Source organism: Paramormyrops kingsleyae, chromosome 9, assembly GCF_048594095.1.
Source record: "Paramormyrops kingsleyae isolate MSU_618 chromosome 9, PKINGS_0.4, whole genome shotgun sequence".
Taxonomy (NCBI): domain Eukaryota; kingdom Metazoa; phylum Chordata; class Actinopteri; order Osteoglossiformes; family Mormyridae; genus Paramormyrops; species Paramormyrops kingsleyae.
Window position 1 is genome coordinate 10,001,452 of NC_132805.1, and position 27,319 is coordinate 10,028,770.

Below are 27,319 nucleotides of genomic sequence, written 5' to 3' on the forward strand. Positions count from 1 at the left end.
GTTGGAGATCTCGCACTTCTTGAGAGGCCACATCAGACACCTGTATAAAATGAAGTGGTAGCACCAGACCTTGAATTTACCCAGGAGATGGCTGAAGTTAATTGGAGGTACCATATTGCAGATGTAAATGGTGTGTCACTGTGCCCTTTATAGAGTGCTCTTATATATAAGAGACCACTCTATATTTTTAAACAAATCTGCATTTTTAAATCTCGCTTTAATCATGGTTCTGCTGGCAGAAGGTTACACTGAGCAGCAGGTTGCTTCCAGGTTCAAAATTTCTAATACAGGAGCACACAAGAATGAGGTGAAGCAGGAGACACTGGGAGCGACCAGAAACCAGCCAGGTAGGGGGTGGAAGTGAATTAACAGAGATGACCGTTAACTTATCCGACAGTTTCTCATGAATTGCAGGATGACATCAATTGACCTTCAAAAGGAATGGGAAACATTAAGTGCAGGTGTGAAGTGCACTGCTAGGACAGTTCGTATCAGCCTATTAGAAGCAGGACTTACGAGTAGGTCCTATAAAGCAAGGAAGAAGCCCTTCATCAATGAGAAACAGAGAAGAGCCAGGCTGCAGTTTGCAAATAGGTTACACGGATGCATACTCATAAATTGAGAAATGAGTGAAACAAAAAATTGTGCTGTGGTCTCTTAATTTCTTCCGCGGCTGTATGTGTATGTGTATGTGTATGTGTGTGTGTGTATATGTGTCTGTATGTATGTCTGTGTACATATATGTTATCTGGGTTTCTCGTTATGTTTCATTGATCTCCTCATAGTATGAGCATCAATTTCTAGTAAGGATTCTACAATCTCTGTATTCCGTTTGTCATCATCATTAATAAATCATGTTTGTATTGTGTGTCAGCCTGTTGGGAATATATTTGGGCATTGTAGAAATGCTGAAAGCATGACATGTGGTGACCTGTTTCCCAGTGGTTATTGCCTGTGACTTGATTGTGTTTTACGGTCTAGATGTTCTCCATGAGTTGCAGAAGACACATAAAAAATACATGTCTTGTTTTTCAATAGATGAGCATGACTTCAGTCAAACTTGAAACAGAATATTGGAAAGCAGATTGGAATGATTGTGTAGAGTCTTCACTTTTGTTTTTTTCTCAACCTGATGTCAAAGTCAAAAGTCAAAATCAAACTTTATTGTCATTCGGACCATACAATTCGACAGTGCATAGTAGTACGCATAGTAGTATGCATAGTATGCATAGAGTGCATAGTTATCAATAAAGGATTTTAATCGCTGGTTTCCCTTTTAAAGTCAGTTACTAGCTGGGCTCCTGACTAGCCATCGATGACCAAACGCAGATCTGATGATGCCTCCTCACCCACGGCAATCTGAGGGCTTGGGCTTCGCGAAAACCTTGGTTGAACGGCTTTAGACAATCCGCGTCTTGGAAGGATGGAGCAGAAGTTTTAGTAATAGAAGAGAAATCAGGAGAAAAGCCCTTTACTTAGCTGTAATCTATTAGTAATTATTAATCATAAAAAGCAGGCTTTTCTCTAGGTAGCAAGAGATCATAACAAAAGTAGGGAAACTTCGAGAGAGTGGTTATGTTTGCTTCTTAAGATGTGTTTATCACATTTTCCATGCCTTCCAAGTTCCTGTGTCCCAGAGAATCGTATGTTATCCTGGAGGACTCCCCCAGTTTTCCTGATGATGTTATTCAATTCAATTTTATTTATATAGCGCCTTTAACAACAGTCAGCACTTTACATATAACCAGCCCGAACCCCAACCAAGCAAGCCTGAGGCGACAGTGGCAAGGAAAAACTCCCTCTAGCAGGAAGAAACCTTGAGAGGAACCGAGACTCGGAAGGGGATCCCATCCTCCTCTGGGCGACCGGGGAGCATGAAAATGTTATGTACATATTTGTCTTGTATATACTGTACATCTCAGTGTTGCATGCGTGTTGTAGTCATGTTACGTGATCTCTCCCACCTACTCCAACCTCTCCTTCCTCCAGCTTTTCCTTTTCATTTCTCTAGCAGGGTTTTTTCTTCATAAAGGCATGCCGAAATAGACCTAAGGATTCTCTGGGTCCTTGGGAAGCCACTAACATTGTGGTGTTCAGAGCAGAAGGGAGCGCGACTGGTTCCAGCGCACCACAGAGGCTCTGGAGTGTCCTTCTGAGAAAGAGCAAAGTGTCAAGCCCTACTGGTTCAGGAAGAAAGAAAATCTTGTTTCTTACATGAATTGCAGCTCTTTGTGTTCCCTGTAGTGTCTATAGCTATGGTGACACCTAATCAGAATGTCACTTTATTACTGATTAGGTTGTGACTAAATCAAACACCCCCCCTCCCCCAACTGAAAGTGCTGGTAGATTTCTCAGACACCTTTCAAACCAAAGCTAATTTAGTGATGAGGAACACCCTTGTTGTTAAAGATCCGTTGTAACAGCCTTGTTTGAATACTGTCTTTAGTCGCCATACTTTAAAATCAAGAATAAGAACCACACGCATTGTCCTTTCTGCTTTTGAGGTCTGTGATAACTATTATTGCATGAAAATCCTAAGGCAAGCATCCAGTTCAAACACACACAACCCAAGCATGTAAATCTGGGGTAAATGGTGGAATCACGAGGGACACAGGATGCCCAAGAAAGGTATAGTGACATAGAGCACACATTTATTACATTTATTATTTTAGGCACCAGCTCTGTTATAATGAGATCAGGAAGACACTTAAGCTCATTGGTTCCTTTCTGTACCTGTCCTGGCTTGTCCTTGTTCCTCTGTGTTCAGTAACCAAGGATCACAAGTATGCGAGGTTATCTGTCTAACAACCTGCCTGTGGAATTCAAACAAGGAGTTTCTTTGGCAGAATATGCCACTTCCTGTAAATGGCATGTTCACTGAGCTGAAAGTCCCGACTAGATGTCCTAATGCTGAAACAGGCAAACACTCAGGTGAGGGTCTGTAAGGTGTGCCTTAAATTTGATGCTAATTATGGGTTTTTGGGAGAAATCATCCACGGGAAAACTACAATAAGTGAAAATACAGGTCTGAGTTTGGACTTTTAATGCTAAAGCAGGTAAATAGATCACGGTATGTGGACCGAATTGACAGAAATGATTCAAGGCTGGAAGCCGTGATGTCATCACAGCTCTCCGTTCCCTCATAGAGGGGCTGCATGAGTCATCCTGGTGTCTTCTAGGTCTCTGTCATTCTGGCATCTTCTAGACCTCCAACACTCTGCTGTTTTTCAGGCTCCCATTACTGATGGGGTGACTGAGGGTCCTGCCTTTCAGATCAGGAGGTTTGTCACTGTCACCGCCAAACGGCATCGTCAGAGTCACATTACTAATATTGTGGTTGATCCATGGGCTGCTGTTATTGCTGAGCATTGTACCCCTTGCAGTATCCCCATGCACTTTGGCTGCCAACTCCCGCCGATGGCAGCGGGCACCTGACGCAAAACACCACTAGAGGGTGTAATCACCCCTCCCACTCCCTGAGAACAAGGGTTCTGCCTTTGTTGTCACCCACGCTGCGGTGACACAGACGGACAAGCTGCCAGACTCATAACAATCTCCTATCCATGTCTCCAGGTGGTGACCTCACCATCTGCGTATTCTGGTGGGGGGGCAGGCAGTGTCACATGTTAATTTATGCTTAATGTTTATGTGTGTGTACTGGGCAATAATGATAAGATTGTATTACGGGGGATAATCTTGTGCTGAAATACATTACATCACATACTGAGAGGAATAATTTGCTCTCTGTTATACAGCAATGATTCATCTAATTCATCTGCTTTTCCTGAAAATGGCAGAATTTAAAACACATCCTCTTATTTCCTTTTCATTTTCGTCATCTTCTTGATTTTGGGAGTAACTGTATTACGTATGAAATAGCAGTTACAAAACTCAGTTGACAACCATCCCCTATAAACTATGTCACTGTTTATTTCTTAGCAGTTGTAAAAATGAGCCAGGCAGTCAGAGACCAAAAATACCCTGAACTACATTACAAGTATTTTGTGATTTAGACGTCATTTGCAAGTCCCCCACACCCACCCCCACCAACCACCCGCCCACAGGCCCAGTATGTTTGACACAGTACAGTACTATTCATTGCCCAGTTGTCATCATAGTGACCATATTTGAAATAAATATCCTTACCCGAGGAGAAACTTCAGGAGAACTTTCTAGAAGAATTTCACCTAGTTTCAGGTGAGGTTTTGGGTTATATTGAGTCCATCAGTCGAATTGCTGTACCAGCGGGTGCCTGCGTTACATCAGCTCCCACCAGTTCAAACCAATTGATAGGGTCTACTGGTTCCAAATGGAATTTTCACTCTGATGCACATTAGATGAATCTCCAGTGGTATCCATTGGGTTTTTGGATGGCTGGAGATGTCTATATTATTCACTAATAGATCAACAACGTCTAACACACTCGCAAAACAATGCAGACTAGTACCACTGTCCAGAACCCACTGACAACCAGTTCAAAGCCATGAAAATATCTATAAAATTGAATTCCGACAGAATATTTTATTGGAGTTCTGGGTGGGTCAACAAATGACAAAAACAAACCTCACAATCAGAATATATTATTATATTTTAAGTTGCCCCAGATAATATTTATTTTACATATAAGAAATGTATTGGTCTGTTACCACGTTGGGACTGCGGTTGATTATAAGCCACAGAATATCGGCACAAATAAATCAATCCCTCCTGGTGAAAATGTGTAAGTCTGTCAAGCAGAAGGGGGCGGGCAAAGCAGATGCGAGGAGCCTGATCTCCCCATTCAAACGTGGGAGCCGTGAGTCGGAGAGGACGCTCCTCAGTTGCCCTAATGGCCAACCCGCATATACAGTAGTCCTTGCATCCCCCTCCGGCTATAAATATCATTCTGCCAGCTTTTCAGTGGGATGCAAACAATAAAAGCAAGTTTTTTTTTATTTTAATTATTAGTATTTTTTTTGGTGTAGCCCCGGAGGAACCAGTACGTGCCGCAAAGGTTTCGCTTTGTTCCCAACAGACGGTTCCGATCGCCTTTTATTTGGAAAAAAATATATAATGGACAATTCAGAGAAAGGAAACAGATCCGATGAAGACTTGGAGTCGCCCGAAGAGGAAGAAGTCGACCCGAGGATACAGGTAAAGAAAAGCCGCCGAGAAACAGACGGCAGATGAAGGAGACAAATCGCGGGTCTGCGTATGCTAGACAAAATATGCTGGCTTCAGATCCTCCCCCCTGCTTTCAGGAAAATATCGAGGGGATGGAAACTGTTTCACGTTATGGTTCACGCATACACAGATTAAGCTGTGCATTTAAACCCACACGGCCTCAGCTTTATAGCACTGATCTTGCGTCTGACTGGCCAGGCAGGCGACGGGACTTCGACAGATCCATAAAACTTGGCTGCGTTGCATTGGGACATGCAGTTATTTAGAAAAATCCGCCGGGATCAGCTGTTGCGATTGTGCGCCCTGTTTACGTTGCGCGTGTTTGTGTTTTCCCCCCCATATGGTGTCTGTGCATGAGTATGCATTTGAGGAGGGACAGAACCGGGCATTCGACCGCTTTAAAACACAGCCGATCCTTTGGTTACTTGTCTATGTCTAAGTGAAAATATGTGGTCCGCGGATTGTGATAATCATAAGCATCCTAAGACCTTGGGGACTTCTTGGCGTAATAACGCCCTCTCTTCATATACGATAGTTCTGCTCTGCAAAAGATTTTGCAGCCTCTATCGGCCGTGTTTCTTCCTTTAGTGACGTTAATCTCCTGAAACAAGCACAACCACAAATTCATCTTCACAATCCATACTCTAAAGCCGATTTTCTTCGCCGTGCTGTCCTTATTTATTTGAAGATGTCGGCAGTATTTGTTTGATTATTAACGATGCCGCTCTGAATTTGAATGTTGGTGCGGGAACTTCTCTGTAGACTCAGTTTATCATTCCTCCCCATTTCCCCATCCCCTTATTACAAACATTTTTTTCCTTCTTCAAACAGGGAGAATTGGAGAAGCTCAATCAGTCCACAGATGACATCAATAGATGTGAGACGGAGCTGGAGGTAAGCTGTCGAAAGGCCCATCTTCAAAAGATGTACAGCTACAGCCGATCTCTTCTATATTCCGTCAGTAACAAAAGAATGTGCTTTTCTGTGTGGTTTCCCAAACATATACAGAGTTGTATTTCCTTGTGTTGGCAGGCAAGACTGAAGTTTTGGGTTTAAAGGACTTAGAAGGTTGGATCGTGGCTGGGATTTGGAGGCGTGATTGAGGGGTTTGCCTGTGTTTAAGCATATAGTGAGACTGATGGACAGCCTTACTGTCTACATGCTGTCTGTCCTGTCTGTTAACCTTTGAGGTGCTCCTACTCGCTAATGAACCGCACGAATAATCCCAGCTTCTTTATTTTGGATTAGTCATGGGTTTTTGGAGACCTTTTTTTTAAAGATGTACTTGCAGGATAAAAATGTGTGAAAGGATTTAGTCGCCCTTGGTTTGTGACAAGATAAATACAATATTAATAAGGTTTCTGAAATGAGAGAGCACTGACTTCTGTGTCAGGCAGTTGCAAACCAGTAACTTGGCTTACAGATTGATCTGGGCTCATTTGAAAACCAGTGACCTGGCTTACAGATAGGTCTGGGCTCAGTTGAAAACCAGTGACTTGGCTTACAGATAGGTCTGGGCTCAGTTGAAAACCAGTGACTTGGCTTACAGATAGGTCTGGGCTCAGTTGCAAACCAATGACTTGGCTTACAGATAGGTCTGGGTTAATTCCTCTGGTGCATATTCTATGGGGGAGGGGGGTGGTTGCCATAGCTTGTCCTCCCTTCTCTGTCCAGGCCACACACCCCCGGGCTCTCTGCACAGGATTGACCCATTTGGTTTTGTGCATGAGGCTGGCTTCTCAGGTCAGGTTTCTCGATACAGCCCTGCGGCTGGTCGATAGCGCGGCTCCAAAACCCGATTTCGCTTTTTAATCCTAGATTCCTTCATCTATAAAGTCTCCCAGCACTGTTCTGGCTCATGGATCATGCTTCGCTTTAGTTTTTTTGGCAACGAGGATCTCTACTGATGCCTGGTGGCGGCTTTGGTTCAGCTCCAGTGCCGGTTCCAGGGCCAAATGGGGGTCGAGCTGTGGCAGGAAGGGTGAGGATTGGCGGCGCCGGTGTCTCTTGGCAGCAGACGTGCGAGGGAGGGTGGGGAAGAGCACAGAGTGGAGGGTCGAGGAGAGAGCAGTGGCATGGAAGCCGATCCTTCCCTGTTCACTGACCACTGGAAGCAGCTTTGACCCTCGGGAACAAACAAACAGTTTACCAACGGCCCTCCCATACTGCTAACCCTCGGCAGGTTCTCTGGTTAAAGACATATGGACAGATTTCCATTCACAGATGGCCAGCCTCCAGGATAGGGCTGGCTGAGCTAGTGTCCTGTCTGTTGGGGATAGCGGGTACTGGGCTTGGCACCATCACGAGTTTGAGTCTAACCCTCTGATCCCTAGAGAAAAAGCCAGGACTTCTGCGGCCATGCAGGGTGACTGTTTGAACTGGCAGGTTATGGGGGGGTTCTGAGGTGCTTTGTCTCCTGTTGCATTATGGGAAATCTAGCATGCGCCTCACTCTGGTTGCCTTAACGTCTCCCTGTGGCAAACTGGATTCCTCCATTGACTTGTGCGATGGGTAGCCAGGCCACTGCTGTACACGCTTGGACAAATTTGCCCACGGATGCAAACATACTTTTACATATTCTCCCTATACGGACACAAAAGGCACAAATATCGACTCGCGTGTCCCAGCTGGTCCAGATGGGGGCGGTAGCATATGCAAGCGCCGCAGAAACAAATGCACGGATATAGCCAGCAGGTGCCATGGACAGCTTAGCTGGGAATTCACCCGAGCACCCAGGATCATGGTGGAAAACCCGTCTGTCACAAAGCTAAGCTTGTGACGTTGGTCTTTCATTTTGCTCACTTCCAAGTCTTATGTTGCAGCTTCTCTTCATCCGTTCATCAGCCTGTGGTCGGTTGACGTTGGTGTTTACAGCAACGAGAATCCTGCCAGACTGGCAGGGTTGCTGCACTCTGTGGATTTTGACTAACTGGATTACATTAATTCCAGGTTGTAGCCCCTGATTAGACTAATTTTAATATATACATGTTGTATGGAAGGCCTGACGTAAAAAAGACGCTTGACTCTTTATTCTTTGTGGGACTTAACAGGTCCTGTTAACTGTGACTGTATTTAAATCTAATCACAGCACAGTGGTCTTTTTACGGGGGAAATTACACTTGATTATTCATGATTACCTCTCTCAGTTCCAAGAAGTGCAACATTTTAAAATGCCTTTGGTGTTGAGTGTTTATCACTCTGACTCCTGTGTAAGTGTGCGTCTGAGACTCGCTTAGGGTGGGATGCTCTGGAATCACTCTTTTTAGAGCTGTCTATAGATGTTGAATTCACACTATCATGGACAGGATGAATATGATGTTTGTTCTTTAGGTTACCACAGAGCTTCCGCAAGGCTGTTCTACAGTGATGGGAACCTGTGTGATATGTCATAAGTCACCACTACACTCTTCTCCTGACCGTGACCTGACTGTGTTGTTGTTATTCCCCCCCCCCCACACCCTCCTTCAGGATGCACGGCAGAAGTTTCGCTCTGTGCTGGTGGAGGCCACCGTCAAGCTGGATGACCTGGTGAAGAAGATTGGCAAGGCGGTCGATGACTCCAAGCCTTACTGGGAGGCACGGAGGGTGGCCCGGCAGGTGAGGGAACAAATGAATCAATCTGCCCGGGGGGGGGGGGCTTTTGTTTGATCAGAGATGTTTTGGTGTGTGGATCCGAAAACCTCAAATATGAGCACTGGAGACTGTTCTTGCTCATATTTGCTATATAGCAACATATGCCCTGGAGATGCTAAAAACTTGAACTTCTTCCTCATACTGAGTCATAGTGTCCACCGCTCGAGTCTTGGAACTTATTCCTCATACTGGGTCATAGTGTCCACCGCTCGAGTCTTGGAACTTCTTCCTCATACTGAGTCATAGTGTCCACCGCTCGAGTCTTGGAACTTCTTAATCATACTGGGTCATAGTGTCCACCGCTCGGGTCTTGGAACTTATTCCTCATACTGGGTCATAGTGTCCACCGCTCGAGTCTTGGAACTTCTTAATCATACTGGGTCATAGTGTCCACCGCTCGAGTCTTGGAACTTCTTCCTCATACTGGGTCATAGTGTCCACCGCTCGAGTCTTGGAACTTCTTCCTCATACTGGGTCATAGTGTCCACCGCTCCAGTCTTGGAACTTCTTCCTCATACTGAGTCATAGTGTCCACCGCTTGAGTCTTGGATTTTTGAGGCTCATGATCGGGACGCTGTACCAAAGCGGTCATAAATGGCCAACTAGGATTTGGGCTTGATTGCTTGTTTGGACTAGAGAGAGGGCAGGCTTATGGTAACCACAGGTGGTGTTCTCTCCTTTGTCAGATGCTTTGAGTGGGTTCCTGTGGCATTCCCCTGCTGCATTAGTTAGCTGCCTGGGGAAGCGATCTGTGAACCTTAATGTTAATTTAGTTTTGATCTTGAGTTGGTGAAATGAGTTGAAGACCTCAAAATTATGCCGTAGAATGTGAATTTCAGTTCCCTTTTCGATGAAACTGGTGATATCTGCATGCACATCGGTCTCTTGTGGGAAAGTACTTCCTTTTTTAATTAAGATCTCAGATGCATGAGGTGCACGAGCAGCAACTAAATGTTTGATGCCGAATCCTGGCAATCTGTACCACTACCTTTGCTGCGGAGATTTCAGTACCTACATCAGGGGCAAGTGTGCTGTCTTCACAAAGGAGCTTTGGGACCCTGGCCAGTAAGGGTAACCCCCATGACTTTTCGTCTTCATTTGCAAAAAACACGTGCTTCATGGTTTAATCACTGGCCTGTGACCACAGCAGACTTTAGCAAATGAGGCTGCTTCACAGCGGCTGGTCATACCTTCTATAATTAGAGCAGTGCTGTAGATAATTATCTATATTCACACCAGGATGAGCGAGCAGAGGGCGCTCGGCAGAGCGGCGGAGGCAGGACATTCAGACGGTGCTGATGCTGGTCCTGACTTGCTGGTATCCATGGTGATGATGATGACTCTCTTTCTGTCGACGTCTCTTCAGCTCCTATTACGCTCCTGAAGCTCACCTCTCCCAGTCTGACTCGCCTCTCTCCATGTCCATGTGACTGCCTGACATTCTTCTAGTGCTTCATAAGGGGTTGATGAAGTCGACAACTGAAAATGGTCCTTAAGACACGTCATATTTGATTGTTCTGGTGTTGGATTAACATTAAAATATTAAATAGCCATTCCCTGTTGGAGGGGAGTTCTCACACGGAGCAGAACCACAGTTTTGGAGATATTTGCAGCTCTGATGTGATGTTGCTGTTGAGGAGTGTATTTGGCCAGTAGGGGACGCTGTGCTGGGTAAAGGGGCCTGTATAATATGCTGATATTTATGGTCCTGTACTGTCTCATTGGACTAGGGTTTGGTAATGTGGCAGGAGCCGTCATTCACAGCAGAGTTATCTCCTGCTCTGTTTTTTGCAGATTCCATTTGTCTTGCTGTCAGTGCAGCTTTTAATGAGCCAAGAAGCACTACTGGAATTAGATGGCGGCATTATGGTCCAGGAGAGAGTTCTATCATGCAGATCAGTAGCTCACAATCAGTGAACAATTTTCATTGGGTCACAGATTGTGTGGTTAAAAAGATAATGTAGGTTTTTTTTATTTTTATTTTTTTTTTGTAATGTCAGACCTTTGTGGTCACGAATGATGTGCAGTGTCGTCTCGGAAATCTTTTTTTTTCGCACTGCTAGCACACCCCATTTTTGGTGAAACAAACAAACAAACAATAAATAAATAAAAGCCGGGGAATAATGTGGGCCCTGAGGCTACGCCGGCTGAGAAGCGCAGGTTAGCCTGTAGAGGTGTTATGCATGGTCACTGTAAATCTGGAACTTCTGTCATCCTCATTTAGGGAATGGTCCACCGAAGCTCACAAAGTACCGAACTTTTCATGCCATCTACACATTATACTGGTCAGCATGCGTTTTTTGATAGTATTTTCCAAAACAATTCCGGCATTTTGAAATCTTGGCCATAAAATTCACTGAGTGGGGCGGTGTTCCCCACAATCAATGTTAAATAACATGGTTTACCTTAAATACTATGGTATACTATAATACCACCCAAACCTAGGTACATCCCCTCCCTGCGATCAGACTCAAAATGTAACCCCCGTGGGCCTTGCTGCTAACCGCCGCTCCCCCAGAAACCCCCTTAGGCATCATAGCATCGGAAAAGCGAGCAGTGGGACCTCCTTTAGCTCCCCTGTGGGTGAGTGTTACTTCTGGGATGCGGAAAAGGCCCAGCTTGAGGCCGGGCTGATCTCTAAATAGTCACAGAGACGCTGTCTCCTTGCTAAAGGCTCTGGGTTGAATGTTTATCTCTGTGAAAAGTCTTTGCCGTGTTTTGTTTGGAAAATGGGCAGAAAGGCATTTTAAGAATGCCGCTCCGGTTGAGAATCAGATTCAGTCCCCCCCCCTCATCTTCTGAAGATGCTCCCACTCAGACACGTGTCTCGGATCTGCGACGAGGCCTTTCCATCCTGGATTTCTCTGTACTCCGGGGCCCTACAGGGCTGCCGTTCTGGGGCGCGCCTCCTCGCTGCCCGTGCAGGCCTTCTGAAGTGCTACCCTGCGGACCCAATCAAAGGTCTGGGCGGCCGACCCGGCTCTAGGTGATTCCGCGCTCTCTCTTTTTTTTTGCTGAGGCTCTAGCAGAGAGGCGGATTGGCAGCCAGATCCTGCTGCCAGTTCAGTGCTTCCTGCTGTTCGGCGGAGCGCCGTATCCTCAGCAGAGTGGAATAATCCCCCCCCACGCAGACGGTGGCATGAGACACAAAGGCGTTCCTGGAAAGCTGGGTCAGTCGTGCTTTCGCAAGACTAAACCATGTCCGAATAATGGCTGGCATTATCGTAGACTGGGGGGGTTATTACCATGGTGTGCGTTTAGAATTTAGCTTGTCATACAATAACTCGTCTGACTCAGCTTTACTGTCAAGGCCCAAGACTTTAGAAATGTATGATATTGTGGATGGATTGCGACAATCTCCTGCAGGTAGATCTTTACCTCAGGCCGTATGCCATGGGGGGGGGGGGGTGTTCTATAGGTGCTGCTGAGGGCAGCTCTATGTCAGTGTTACGGAGTCGGAAGACCACTGCTTTGTTAATTTTTTTTTACCGGTTTGTGTCTCGTTCAGCATTTGAGGGGCGGAGTTTTTCTTGCAGACACTGGAATTCCTCCTTCCCACTAGCGAAATACCCATCCTGCTGATTTATCCCACTGCTTGCGGCCGCCTCAGAATCTCCGGATCCTGCTTTGTTCAGGTTTCCCAGATTGTGCTGCACATACGGGTCTTTAAGTTGCGCTTGTCTTGATGAGAAATAGACTTTTTAAAAATAATTTTGTCACCTCGTGCTTGGCACGGCTGTGAGAGCGAATTAGCTATGTGGGTACCACTGTAGGCATTTATGGATTCTACTTTACAGTTTCTTTTTTTCTTTCTTTTTTTTTGGGGGGGGGGGGTGGGTTCAGGGGAATTTTTTTGGGGATGGTTATTGGTCCATGAACATTTAGAATCCTCTGTACTTTGGTGCTCCAGCAAGGAGGAGCAATTTATAACTACCTGGGTTCACAAAGTTAATCTAAAAAATAGAGGAAGTAGTTTATGCCAAACAAAAGATGGCATCCAATCTGAGGTGCGTTTTGAGGTGCCCTCAGAAAACTGGTGATCACCCCAAAATGAACGACACAAAGACCTTTGTCCTTGACAAAGGCACTTAGACCCACAGTTGGGGGTCATGTCATTGTCTTATTAATCTGTGCACAGACGACACACTTTATGAATAAGCGATATCCCCTAGTAATGTTGTAGACGTGTGATTTATATAGAAACATTTATCTTTATTTATTCTTTAAAAATCTTACCTTAAGGGCCTTTACCAGCTCAAAACCCTCCAAGTTCTGGGGAAACGTGTACTGTCCTTATCTTTCAGGGTCTTATCTTCTGCTCGGTTCATTAAGCTGAGCTTTGTCTGTAGCCTCTCTCTGTGGTGCTAAGGTGGGCGGGGCCTTCGTCTCACTCCACTGCGCAGCTCGTTACTGCCTGTAATCGGGGTGCAGCTGCAAGGTCGGCTCAGCCCTGCCTGACACACTGCCGCAGTCTGCGTTTTTCCGCTGTGTGCCCTCACTGATGCCGTTCTCTGCACTTAGTACTATCGGTATTTATTTTATATCTTATATGTTTATACTTTTTATATTGTATATTGAACTACGAAGATGAGAGAAAACAGCATTTCGATTCCCTTGTATGTTATGGACATACAGTGAATTGACAATAAAAGGCTATTTGATTTGATTCGATTTGATTTTGACATCCATCCTCTTACTAGAGGCCTTTACTTTTCCTATGGATGCTTGAAAAGCTCAGCGCAACCTACTAGCATGTTAGCCACTGCTAGTAAATCTGGACGTGTCAGTCGCCGATAACTGAGAAGGAATTGCTGCTCAATGATTAAACATTTCCATTTGTACTCATTATAGTCTCAATATTTCATCTGCAGGGAAAATTGAGGCCGCGAGCCTGTCACTGATCCCGCGGCTGTTCCTAGCTGTGTCATTTTTTTTCCCCAAAAACGTGCAGGATGTGTCTGAGTCCTGGTGGTGCGGTGGATGGTCACTATGAAGCAGAGTGACCAGCAAATTCTGCAGAGACGGAGTATCTATGCATTGAGCCATGACACATACTACCAGCAGAAATCATTTAATTATTCGTTTCTGGAGATGGGCCTGTATCTGACATCTGATTAGTGGACCTTCTGCAGATATTTTGGGGATTACAGGGCTGACTGATGCATGTGAAGGTTAAGCCTCCTCTTGTATATACTGGCCCAGCATACTGATGAAAACCTCTCGTCACAGCCCCTGCTCTCATGAGCTTATCCAGTCCGCTTAATGAGCTTAATGCTATCTTTAGCCAGAGCCATTGTGGTGGGACAGCCTGCTGAGAGTCCCCGGGGGGGTTAGGCTGATTCCCTAGGGTTGTAAAGCTGGCCATATATTTCAAACGACGTCCGGACAAAATGAAATCTAACAAGTCGGCGACACCAATCAGTCAGTGGGCAGTGGTGGCTTAATGGTTAGGGAAGCGCACTCGTAATTGAAAGATTGTAGGTTCGAATCCCCGACCAGCAAGGCACCACTGAGGTACCCTGAGCAAGGTACCGCCCCCAAGCACTGCTCCCCGGGCGCTGAATTAGCTGCCCCCTGCTATGTCACATATGGGTTAAATGCAGAGGACACATTTCTTTGTTGTGCTGTGGTGTGTTAACAATTAATCACTAAATTCTAAATTCACGCATTTATCCTATTTATTTATCCATATTTATTCTGTATCACGCTACAACCGAAGAGAATGTGTTTGCTGCAGAAGACCCGCATACAGAGTGAAAACATACGTATTGTGGCATGTGTGTGAGTCATTTGTAAAAAGGAGATGGCTGCTGTTTTAAAATGGAAGTTATTCTTTTTACTAATGGGCACTATTGGTGCCTAATACTAGCAGCAGCACAAACAAGAGAGCCGATAATTCACGTGGCACCTACGGTTACACGATAACGAAATGCACGCATTCCACAGCTAACATTACATGGTTCTGATGTTTAATATCAACGTTAATACACGAATACACACATTACATTAGAATGACGTTGATTCCGTCGATTTCGCCTGAAGTACAATCCCTGTTTCCAGAAAAGTTGGGGTATTTTCCAAAATGCAATAAAAACAAAAATCTGTGATTTGTTAATTCACATGAACCTTTATTTAACTGACAAAAGAGCACAGAAAAGTGCCAATATTTTAACTGACCAATTCAACTGTATTTTATAAATATAAAAGTTTATTTGATGCCTGCAACACACAACAAAGGCTGTGACAGAGGCATATTTACCATTGTGTTACATTTCCTTTCCTTTTAATTACACTTAAAAGTTTGAGAGCTGAGGATGCTAAATGCTGCAGTTTTGCAACTAGAACATTTGTCCAGTCTTGCTTGATATAAGACTTCAGCTGCTCATCAGTCCGTGGTCTCCGTTGTCTGGTTCTCCTCTTCATGATGCACCATACCTTTTCAATAGGAGATAGATCTGGACTGACAGCAGACCAGTCGAGCAAATGTATGCTATGTCTTTGAAGCCACGGTTGTAGCCCACGCAGAATGTGGTCTGGCATTGTCCTGCTGAAATAAGCGTGGACCTCCCGGGAAAAGATGTTCCCTTGATGGCAACATAAGTCTTTCTAAAAACCTAATATACAGTACGCCTCCGTATCAATGGTTTCTTCACATACATGCAACCCCCCCCATGCCGCGGGCACTGCTGCACCCCCATGCCATCACAGATGCTGGCTTTTGCACCTTTCGCTGATAGCAGCCTGGATGGTCAGTTTCATCTTTGGCGTGGGAAAACTTGATGTCCGTGAAAACGAGCTGAAATGTGGACTCATCTGACCACAGCACACTTCTCCACCGTGTTTCAGTCCATGAGATAGGCTTGGGAACTCGACAGTGTTCTGCATAGACTTGATGTATGGCTTCCTTCTTGCGTAATGCAGTTTCAGGTTGCATTCCTGGATGCAGCAGTGGACTGTTTTAAGTGACGACAGTTTTCTGAAGCACTCCTGTGCCCATGTGGATATATTTGCACAGCAGCATGACGGGTTCTCAGGTAGTGCTGTCTGAGGGCACAAAGATCACAAGCGTTCAACTGTGGTTCCTGATCTTGCATTTTACGCACTGAGATGTCTCAGAATTCCCTGGATCTTTTCACAATGTTATGTACTGTAGATTTTGAAAGACCTAAATTCTCTACAGTCTTGCACTGAGAAATGTTTCTTTTGAACTGACTAAGAGTTCTCTTACAAATTTTGGCACAAAGAGGAGAGCCACGACCCATCCTTGCTTGCAAATACTGAGCCTTTTGGTAGATGCTACTTTTATACCCAATCATGATACCTAACTTTTCAATCTATCTTTAACTCTACCCCAACTTTTGCTGAAATGTTGCCGGCATCAAATTCTAACTTAATTATATTTTATAAATAAAAAAACAAAGTTGATCAGTAAAAATATTGGCAATCTTTTCTTTGTACTTTTATCAGTTAAATAGAGGTTGACGTGAATTAACAAACTGTTTTTGTTTTTATTGCAATTTCGAAAATACCCAAACTGGAAATGGTGTCTTGTTTAAGGCCACCTTAACAGTCCTGTCAGAACGTTTTTTACCTGGGTTTAGAAAAAACCCAGGAATGAGGTGGTTTTGCAGCACTTGGGCCTGAACGATCCCACGGCTGCCCCTAGGTCCCCCCCCCCCCCCACCCCCCAGGGAGCCCACTGACCAGCTGACCAGCTCTGAGTCAGCAGCCATGTAAGGATCATTTTGAGTTTCTGAGACTAGATGGCGTCACAAACTGCCCTGTTCCCGTCTTTCTGGGGGCAAAAGCCCAACTTGCTTGTGTGGGAACTTGAGGAACCTTTGGCACTTGCATCATGCTTCATGAAGAAGGACCGTCCTCATGTCCTCAGGAAGAAATTGGTGGTATTATGATGACGATCAATATGGGGAAGTACAGGGTGCGTGTTGGCCGGGGGTGGGGGGGTATGGGGGGGGATGACCACTTCATCCTGACCGTGAAGCGATGAGAAGGGCTGTCGTTGCCATGGTGCCTGATACCAAGCCCCCATCTCCCCAGCCCTGAAATTAACATTCCCTGAGAACGGTAATTACTTAATGATTAATTACTTAACCAGGGGCAATGGAAGCGACCTCTGTTTCCCCAGAATGACAGCTGAGGCTTAGAGTAACCTGCCATTGGTATTAAGATGTATATATTTTTTTTTCTTTTCTGCAAATGCTGTCTTGCTGATTTGGGCAGTTTATCCTGATGTCCTGCTGTTGTTTGTCTGCTCATGTTCTCACTAGCTGATGTGAAATTTTGTCACCCCTTAAAGGCAACAGTGACATAGGGCTGCACCCTCCAGGCCACTGTCAGACCCCATCTGGCTCACGCATGTGCAGAGGACTGACGTAGTTTATCTGCTTCGCGAGTTTTCAAAATGTTTTCAAATTCTGTTTAATGGCTTGAGAAATTGTCCTACGCATATATTTGTGGACTTGCAAAAGGGTCAACTGTAATATTGTTACATAATTATCATTTATATAATCATTGTATATGCAACGGTTTTATTTTGATGAAATTATTGATTCAGAAAGGTGCAACCTGAAGAAAAACGTTTTGTGTCTCATTCATGTTTCTAAGAGTCTAATGATCTTCGCTGCATGGTCCCTGCAGGGTCCTGAGAGTGCTGAGAGTGCTGAGTTGTTCTGTGAACCGAACTGGGCCTGAGAGTGGCGGGGCTAGAGAGTGGTGCTTGAAGCTACTACTCCAGTCTGACTTGTTTGGGAGGTTCTCTCAAGAACGAACATGGGGTGCAATGAATCATGGGATTGGTTTCTGATAAATCCTTGATATTTGGGGTGGGACAAGAATGATGTCCAGGGATTTTTACCATTCTCTGTACTTCTGTTTGTAGGAATTTCGCAATGGAAGATCATGTAAAACAGGTATACGAGAACACAAGTATGGTCAAGAACACCCTCTGTCTCCATTATCTCTGGTGCAGGGGTCCTAATGGACCCTAAGGTGCCCACCTTGTCTGCCTTTTTTTTTCTTTTGTAATGCGTTACTTGACGAGGCACAAATACTTAATAATAACACAGCTACTACTGAAGTACAAATTATGAATAAATCTTGATCAAATATAGTTGCTACTTGAGATGATGAACAAATGTGAGATCAGTAATTCACTCGTGCTATTTAGTGCTTGTTCCTTCAGTAGTTCACAAAGGTTTACAGAATTAACAAATATAGTAACTGCTTGAAATAATAAAATGCCATGATTTATTAATGATGAATTTACATGAGATCAATATGTAACTAAGACTTAGTTTGTGGTTAATTAATACATTAAGTAATAGTATACTACATGTGCCCCTTCAAGTAAAATGTTACCTTTTGACTTTTGATGATGCTGGAGTCGACATCTGAACTACAGAATATTTTAATTTTAGCTTGTAAGTTAAGAGTTGATACATGATATAAATGGTCAACATTTGATTAAAAAATTACACGTGCCTCTTCCCTCCAAGATTGGGCTGCTTGAAATTGAACCAGGTGGTTTATGTGCAAGTACCTGGTCTCGGGTTACAGTTCCTGGTTATGTTTTAGTGTGATAAATGGGTTGCTCTTGTGCGGCAATTCCCTAGACGTGGTGTGTGTGAGAGTGTCTTTAGAAGGCCACTCGGTAGACCACCCGCTTTGATTGGCTCAGAAGTTACAGACCTCTCCTCTGGCAGTGGGGCTGGTCCTGAAAGATCTCTGTCAAAGGGAGAAGCTATGGGGACATGTTTTTAAAATGCTCATGTCTTGTATGTATCTGCACTGCCTTTGGTCCAAGCTCCGTTTCTCACTTCCTGTTGTGATGGCTTGGCAGAGGGTTAATTGCAGACTTTAGTTGACCTATAAAATACCCATCATGCCTTTTTTTCTCCATAGCCGTTTGGACAACTGCCTGTCATATTCGCTTAACAATCCTCTCCTTCACTCACCTGCCCCATTTTTTCAAAAGGGCTGCAGATTACGATTAGAACTTTCTAGGAGCTGAAAATTAAATTTCTCACCCCGTGAACCGGGGGGCACGTTTTGTGATGTGCTGAACTGTTATGGATGCTGTTCCCTGCGGGCGAGGTTGGGAAAACGACCTCGTTGTGCTTGTTGGTCGAGTACTTGGCAGAGAGTCTGTAGTCCATCCCCCCCCTCATCCGTGTGTAATATGAGGAGGCAGTTTATCCCGCTGTCATCGCTTGTTTGCGATAAAGGGCAGCATGTTTAGATTCTCCGTGACAGACTGATTTGGTCTTTATAGGTTTAAATATCCAGTAACCCCCCCCCCTTTCAAATTTGCTACAGTACATCTTCCAAGGTGAACACTCTCCACACAAACTGTTTTGAAGGGCAGGGCAAGAGCCACTTTCATTTCTCTATTGCCTTTTCGCTTTCAGCCCCAAAAAACAAAGCTGTCTGTTGTTGCAGCGGTAAAGTCTGCAGAAAAGGTCAGCAAGCTGCAGGTCGCTATGGAAACACAGCGTGGTCATCCTGGATGCTGCAGTATAGAGGAGTGACTGTCGTGCCCCACCTAAATCTCTGCCCTCTTTCCTGGTGCACCGCCCTTCTGTATCATGACAACATCTACAGTCTCCTGACCTGCTGTTCTGCCCTTTGCACAAGAGAGGCAGGCTGTAATGCAAGGTTCCCTGTTCAGATGCAGCTACTAAACGTGATTAAGCTGATTGAGATGTGTTTGAGCAGGGAAATCAGCATTCAACACAGTTTACGGATGTCACTGCTCAAACACATCTTAATTAGCTATTTACCAGGTTTACTAGGTGTGTCTGAAAAGGAAAATCTGCAAAGCATCTTGGATTCTGGCCCCTCGGGACCGGAACCGGGGGAACTCTTTGTAATCCTCATAGCTACCTTTGCTGTGTCAGTTTACCAGGTTTAAAGCAAGGGTGAAAAATGCAAGGAGCCTTAGAGAGTTGTTCTTGTTGTTTTTAGTCATTATAGCATGAAGCATTATAGGTAATGTTCCAAGAAAAACTTGACCATGTGCCAGCGTCTCTTGTCAGACATCTGCTTTGTGGGCTGTGACCAAAGCAGCAGTGATTTTGTAGCGATGGGTTTTGGAAGCCAGGGTGATCTGATTTAAAGGTTGTTTAATGGAGGGCCTGCGCACTGAAAATGCTTCATTTAAAGTGGGGTGGAAGCAGAGTTGCAAAATTCTGGGAATTTTCCATTAATTTCCATATATTCCTGGTAATCCCCATGGAAAGTTTCCAAATTCCCCAGCCTAACTTCCCATGGAATGTTCCCTTTGTATCCCTAGCTGGAAGCCAATTTATCGTCATTTTATTAGCATATGTTCAAGACTGTTTTTTCTGTGAAAGAGCTGGGTGGTATCAGAAGGTTGTGGGGTCTGTTTTGCTCCATTCTTTGCAACATGGTGTTGTAGGCTGTCTGAATCCCTCCTGGTGGGAAGGGGTCAGGGAGGATGTGGAACGAACACTGCGACGTTCCATACATGCCGCGGTGAGACTCCACTCTGTCGACAGGATTTTACTTACTGCTGATTTTTTTTTGCACATTTGGGTCAGAGTACGTCCCTCTTATTTTGCAGTGTCTGATATTTTTTTGGGGGGGGGGGGGGGGTTGGGTGGAGAGACCTCCGCCTTACCAAGAGTGATGATGGAAAGTTGCAGCTGTCAAGCACTTGTCATAGTCACCTCAGAATATGGGCATGAATCGAGGGGATGGACAGCAGCATGGAGTCTTGGAAAACGCAGGATGTGCTGATGCGACAGCAGGTAGCAATTTGTGAAATGTTGGCCCCTGTGCACAGGCGGACTACTGGCCGATGTGCCCTCCCCAGGGACACCCCCACTCCGCACATGACGGTGGGTTCAAGCCGCTGAGGCCTATTTAAGCACCGCTACGGGGGTATTTTAAAACCGGCCTAGTTTCTTGGCAGGGAAAAAAAATGTATTTGCAACCTCAGCTGTGATGCATTCCCAGGTTCCTGTCAGGCCATCGCCTTGACAACAAGCTGTTCGGCGCAGCGCCGTGGAAAATTGTTTCATTTCCCAGCTCTGTCCTTTTTAAAATAATATTCAGCTGGGATTTGATGGGCCCGTATCCCACTGCTAAGCACTGAGGATTAGGCCACATTCAGTAGTCTGACGTAGGAATGTGTTGAAATGCTGGAGCCATATTTTTTTCCAGACAGAAATTACTTCATAAGTTGCTCCGTCTTATTCAGTTTGTGGTAATATATTGATGTGCCTGAGACTCTTTTGAGGCAAGCTGAACGTTTCTCAGAGATCTTCATCATATTAGGTTACATGATCGTGTCATACTGAGGCTACGGGGACAATGGCATGACAGGCGGCCTCAGTCCAGGTATCTGGACGCGTCTGTGGATGCGACTTCCATTTATCGCATGCTCTGAGATGCAGCTTGCACCTTAGTCGTACTCTGGGCATGCAGCTACCTCTGCATGTGCAGTCATTTTTAACCAGGGACACTTCTGGACCGAGTCACGATGGCTTTAAAAAGAACAGGTGCACGTCATGCTTGCAGATCTGTGATGTCGGGACACGTTGGCACTCGGCTGGTAATGCCTGGTGTCAGGCAGCAGCTGGCCTGCCTCTTGCGGTGCCTCGTGATGCATATTTTCCTTAAATACATGGACGGTTCAAAAACGTATATTTTTAACCGCACCTTTAAACTTTATATCTGGTCCGTGGAGGCAGCGTCGATGTCCCATAAAGCCAGTGGTGCATGTGTGAGTATCTGTATGTCGATGTCCCATAAAGCCAGTGGCGCATGTGTGAGTATCTGTATGTCGATGTCCCATAAAGCCAGAGGTGCATGTGTGAGTATCTGTATGTCGATGTCCCATAAAGCCAGAGGCGCATGTGTGAGTATCTGTATGTCGATGTCCCATAAAGCCAGTGGCGCATGTGTGAGTATCTGTATGTCGATGTCCCATAAAGCCAGTGGCGCATGTGTGAGTATCTGTATGTCGATGTCCCATAAAGCCAGTGGCGCATGTGTGAGTATCTGTATGTCGATGTCCCATAAAGCCAGTGGCGCATGTGTGAGTATCTGTATGTCGATGTCCCATAAAGCCAGTGGCGCATGTGTGAGTATCTGTATGTCGATGTCCCATAAAGCCAGTGGCGCATGTGTGAGTATCTGTATGTCGATGTCCCATAAAGCCAGTGGCGCATGTGTGAGTATCTGTATGTCGATGTCCCATAAAGCCAGTGGCGCATGTGTGAGTATCTGTATGTCGATGTCCCATAAAGCCAGAGGCGCATGTGTGAGTATCTGTATGTCGATGTCCCATAAAGCCAGAGGCGCATGTGTGAGTATCTGTATGTCGATGTCCCATAAAGCCAGTGGCGCATGTGTGAGTATCTGTATGTCGATGTCCCATAAAGCCAGTGGTGCATGTGTGAGTATCTGTATGTCGATGTCCCATAAAGCCAGAGGCGCATGTGTGAGTATCTGTATGTCGATGTCCCATAAAGCCAGTGGCGCATGTGTGAGTATCTGTATGTCGATGTCCCATAAAGCCAGTGGCGCATGTGTGAGTATCTGTATGTCAATGTCCCATAAAGCCAGTGGCGCATGTGTGAGTATCTGTATGTCGATGTCCCATAAAGCCAGTGGCGCATGTGTGAGTATCTGTATGTGTTAACCTGCCTGCCCCAGCTGTTGAGAAGGGTCCTTTTCACTAATTTCCCATTGTGTGGCTTTGCTGATTATAGCAGATGGCTGCCTGGAATTGGGGGGGTCGGGGAGGGGGTCCATCACGGTTCCCAGAGGATGCTCTGGCAGGCCTCTGCATCGTCGTCGCTGCCGAACTGGACGGCGTCAGCCGACGCTGGTCTGGGGAACCCGTCTGCTGTAGCACCTGAGCCTCTGCGTGAATGCGAGAGCCCACCGCTAAGGCTGTGGCCACGGGGGGGGGCGGGTTTGTTTTGGAGTAGCAGGGGGCCCCATTAAATATTTCATGACTCATGAAAGCCAGACTGCGTCCCGGGGGGAAACGGAAGCCTCAGAGCTTCGACTGACGGGCTTTGTGCGCTCGCTGTACCCCCAGGCTCAGCTAGAGGCCCAGAGGGCCACGCAGGACTTCCAGAGGGCCACTGAGGTACTGCGGGCGGCCAAAGAGACCATTGCCCTGGCGGAGCAGAGGCTTCTGGAGGAAGATAAGCGGCAGTTTGACTCGGCCTGGCAGGAGATGCTCAATCACGCCACGCAGAGGGTAAATGGGACAGAAGACCTAAGCAGAAAGCCGTACTCGTGTTTCTCATTGTTTCACACTCGCGACACCAGCCTTGTTTTTGATGACGTCCCCTTTGGCTGGTGCAGGTGATGGAGGCGGAGCAAACGAAAACGCGCAGCGAGCTGGTGCACAGAGAGACGGCGGCCAAATACAACGCCGCCATGAGCCGCATGAAGCAGCTGGAGAAGAAGCTGAAGCGGACCATCAGCAAATCAAAGTGAGCAGACCATGACCTAGCAAAGCCTGCATGCTGTGAATAGCCAATCAAAGCCCAGCATTCTGTCATGTGACATACCCAACACCCAGTAGACTAGGATAGCGGGAGAGGGACCATAAAGGGGATAGCTTGCAAGCCCCCCCCCCCATTAAGCCCCCCCCCCCCAATCCCGCTGATTAGAGACTGTAGATCCTGGCTAATTTACTCATGTGTATCACTGTCCTGCATCTCATCCATCTCCCTGAACAGCCCTAACAGCAGGCCAGGCCATTAAGCAGCTGGCTAGCTCAGGAGATCAGGGCTGGGGGGTGGGGTCCTCTGTGAATTTGGCTCCCCAGTTGAGGCTCTGTCCGCTTGCCTGCACAACCTCTCTCACGTTCATCAAAAACGAGTAAGACGGATTGGAGCTGGAACAGTGGGAATCTGTAATAAATCATGGCTAAATGAGACGAATCCTCCAGCGTGTTCAGCTGCAGGTCGCGGGGAGCTCCCTGGAGGCCTGCCGTTTGGATCCGGATGTTTAACTTTTGGGAAAGTTCTGGGGAGGTCTGTGTGGACCATGTGACCTTCTGGCGTCGTGCATGGGCCAGACCTCGAGGACCGGATTCCCAGAACGGGCGGATGTTGTGGCAGCAACATGTCTGCACTGTTTTACTGGTTTCTTTCTCTTCCTCCTCAGGCCGTATTTTGAACTGAAGGCAAAATATTACCTCCAGCTGGAGGTGAGTATGCTCCTATGATGCTATTTGGCAAATGTGTCTCCCGTGTAGGACTTTATTGGCAATTCTGTAGCCTTTAAGTAAAGGTGATGTAAAGCACCTATTTAAAGCTCTGTTTGCAGATAATCATCTTATTACTGTTCATTTTGAGGTTATACCTTCCCAGTCTCTCTCTCTCTCTCTCAGTGGAATTGACCAGTTGCGTTCTCTGACTATCTCTCCAGCATCTTAAGAAGAACGTGGATGAGCTGCAGGCCCATCTCACGGGGGCCAAGGGGGCGTACAAGACGGCACTGCGCAACCTGGAGACCATCTCCGACGAGATCCACGAGCGGCGGCATGCGGCCGCCATGGGCCCCCGGGGGCGGGGCGTGGGTGCCGAGGGCGATGGCAGCAGCCCGGACGACGACGATGGCGGTGGTGGCACTAACCTCAAGGTGGACTCAGACAGCATCTCCGGTGAGCAGTTAGACTACGCCTAGTGCGGCCTTCACAAGGGTCTCTACCATGTAGGAACTGAGACACATTTCAAAGTACTTGTGTAAAGTACTTGCACAATGAGAAATTAGCCTTCAGAACCCAAAGCAAAGGCTTTTGGGTAATATATCACTATCAAGACCACTACTAGTGTTTATAAATACACAAATTATGTGCATAGTGGTTATCTACAGCTTTTTTCAGTCAAAGTACTGGCCGTTCTTGGGTAATATTTGAGTTGGAATACAGCTCAGCTTTAGTTTGGAGTATGTAGAGGACTGAACACCGCGTCTGGCTGAGCACGAGCTCAGCAGAGGGTTAATTAGGTTAAATGAGTAGGATGTAATCCGGATCTTGCAAACTAAACAGTTTTTAGGTACTTCAGGATACTGCTAAGGGTGTGAATATGAGGACTACATAGAAATCTGGGGCATTGACTGAATATTAAATGTCTTTGTTTATTGTAAATTCTTCTCTGTAAGACCAGCCCTTTGCACTGAAGCGGCACTGAATTTAAACCAGTTAGAGTAGTTTTTAAATAAGCTGCTATAAATACGCTGGACTCGGGTCCCGTAGCGGGGGAATCATGGGTAAGAGGACACATCCCCCTCCCCGCAGTGGCTTCGGAGTCGTTCGAAGATGAGAACGGCAGCAGCGCCATGTCAGAGGACTCGGAGACGCGCTCCACCTGCAGCCTGAGCTCGGGGCCCCTCGGCTCACTGGACCTGCCCTGCTCCTTCCTGCCCTCCTCGCCTTCCTCATCGTCGCCATCCCCGTCCCCTTCTGCCTCCTCCTCCTCTTCCTCCCGCCCCTGCAGTCTGGACCTTCCCAGCCCCGTGTCACTTTCAGACTTTGGGCTCATCTCGCCGATCTTGGGCCCGCGGAGCGAGTGCAGTGGGGCATCATCCCCGGAGTGTGACCTGGAGCGAGGTGCGTCTCCCGGTGTGTGTGTCTGTGTATGTATCTGTCTTGTCTGTAAAATCCTCCCTCGACCTGCTCCTCACGTTCAGGGCCTTGTCTGCCCACGTACCCCACCCTAGGCAGACTATGTACAGTAGATCTGTTGTGCTGCCGTGTTGCTGTTTCGAGTGAAACGTGGCAGCACCTTGTGGTGCCCCGGCTGTTCACACCTGCACGCTCACCTGCAGGAGTCTGTTCATTTTCTTTGCCGTGGTGAAGAGTAGAGATGCATGTAGGCGTCATTCCCAGAATGCAGTGTGCCACTGCATCCCTCCACTCCCAATTACAACTGTGTCTGTATGTGTGTGTGTGTCTGTGCGTGTCCAGGTGACCGTGCAGAGGGAGCCGAGGAAGAGCTGGAAAACGTCCTCAACAACAACCCCAACGGTGGTGGTGGGGGGGGGAAGAGGGCCGGCGGCCTGGAGAGCCACCTCAGCCAGCTGACGCTGCAGCGTGCCAAGGCCATTGACCGCGACCGCTGTAGCCTGGCACAGCTGCCCGCGCCCGCTGTCCTGCTGCTCAACGGTGTCTGAGGAACCCACCCCCCTCAAAAAAAAAATAAAAACATTGTTCGTGCCAAGAAGCATCTTCACTAACCACTCCAGTCCTCTCCACTCAAAACCGACCAAAGTGGTCAAATAGTCAAACACATTACTGACGTTTTGTTTTCTTTGTTTGGGCAGGACATCCTTGTGCCAACGACGTTTTTTTTGTCCGAACACGGTGTGTCGGCATAAAAACGCTCAAACATAGACTGTTGCCGGTGAGACTCAGTCGCTTCCTTTGTCTCCTGCCCTCCATCTTCTCCCCCATCCTTCCTCCTCCTCATGCCCTCCCCGCTGTCGGCTCTGCTCCGCCCACAGCTCCTGCACATGTGACTGGGCTGCCAGGGGCTGGCTGCACTTCAGAGGGGCCGCCAGCTTAGCTCTGTCGCCGCCGTGGCCGTTTCCACGCGCCTGCATGCCACCTTACCGCCCTTCTTGGCTCGGAGTCACTGAAACCCAGTGCCGCTAGCTAGCATGTGCCACACAACAGAGGGGCCGGGGGTGGCGCTGGCCCCCTCCCAGTATTTTTCCTGGTTTGAGAGAAATCGCACCTCCCCCAGCCACCTTCAGCACCAGGACAGGTTGAATTAATGAGCTTCCAGACACTCGGAGACGGCACACCAGTCCTCTCATCCATCTTCGTGCCCCAGCATCTCTCAGGATCTGTAAAAAAAAAAAAGCGACCCTCCATTTTGTCATAAAAAAATAAATAAATTAAAAAAAGGTAACCTTAAAGCAATAGTCAAGTACATTGTTCCTGTTTCCTGTAGATAGCGGGTAGATGCTGTCGGGGATTCACGGCGATTTTTCTAGAACCGTCTAATTGTTGCAGGAGTGGCTGTAGACACGGCCGATATGACTGGAGTGGAGTCTGAATGACTGACCAATGAGGAATCAGTAACCCGGATAACGGGTTGTTGAGATGAGACCCGGTAGTGACGTAAAGCGTGCCGTTCGCTTGCGTGTAGCTCTAGCTGCCGTCCACCTGACTGGACCTTCCTGTCGCCTGTCCGTTTAGGTGCCCATCTGCGTGATGCCTGTGCTCTCGTCGTGCCCTCTGCTCTTTGCGTCTTTCTGTATAACGTTTGTGTATTTCTATTGCTGTTCCTCTGGTGTTTATGCAAGAGAAAATGAGTATTTTTCCAGTGTCTTGTTGCGGTATCTCACAGGTCTTTGGCCACATCTTGTGTACCCGTTTTCAGTGTAATAAAACTATTATTCACTGCAGTGGATGTTTCGTGTTTGTTTTCGGTGCCCATGGCGTGAACGGAGATATACCCACAGGGCTGTTTTTCAGGAGCACAGCTCGCTGCAGGCTTTTCAAATC

The 27,319-nt window shown here is 46.7% G+C and overlaps 1 protein-coding gene across 1 annotated transcript; it reads left to right on the plus strand.

Moving 5' to 3' along the window:
* The first annotated feature begins 4,746 nt into the window (after positions 1-4,746).
* sh3bp5b (SH3-domain binding protein 5b (BTK-associated)) lies at positions 4,747-27,219 on the plus strand. The gene is made up of 9 exons (XM_023839023.2): positions 4,747-5,133; positions 5,995-6,057; positions 8,632-8,760; positions 22,889-23,053; positions 23,161-23,291; positions 23,971-24,013; positions 24,235-24,469; positions 25,106-25,417; positions 25,775-27,219. The coding sequence occupies exons 1-9, from the start codon at positions 5,053-5,055 to the stop codon at positions 25,978-25,980; spliced, it is 1,365 nt and encodes a 454-aa protein (XP_023694791.1). The 5' UTR covers positions 4,747-5,052; the 3' UTR covers positions 25,981-27,219.
* Positions 27,220-27,319: the final 100 nt, after the last annotated feature.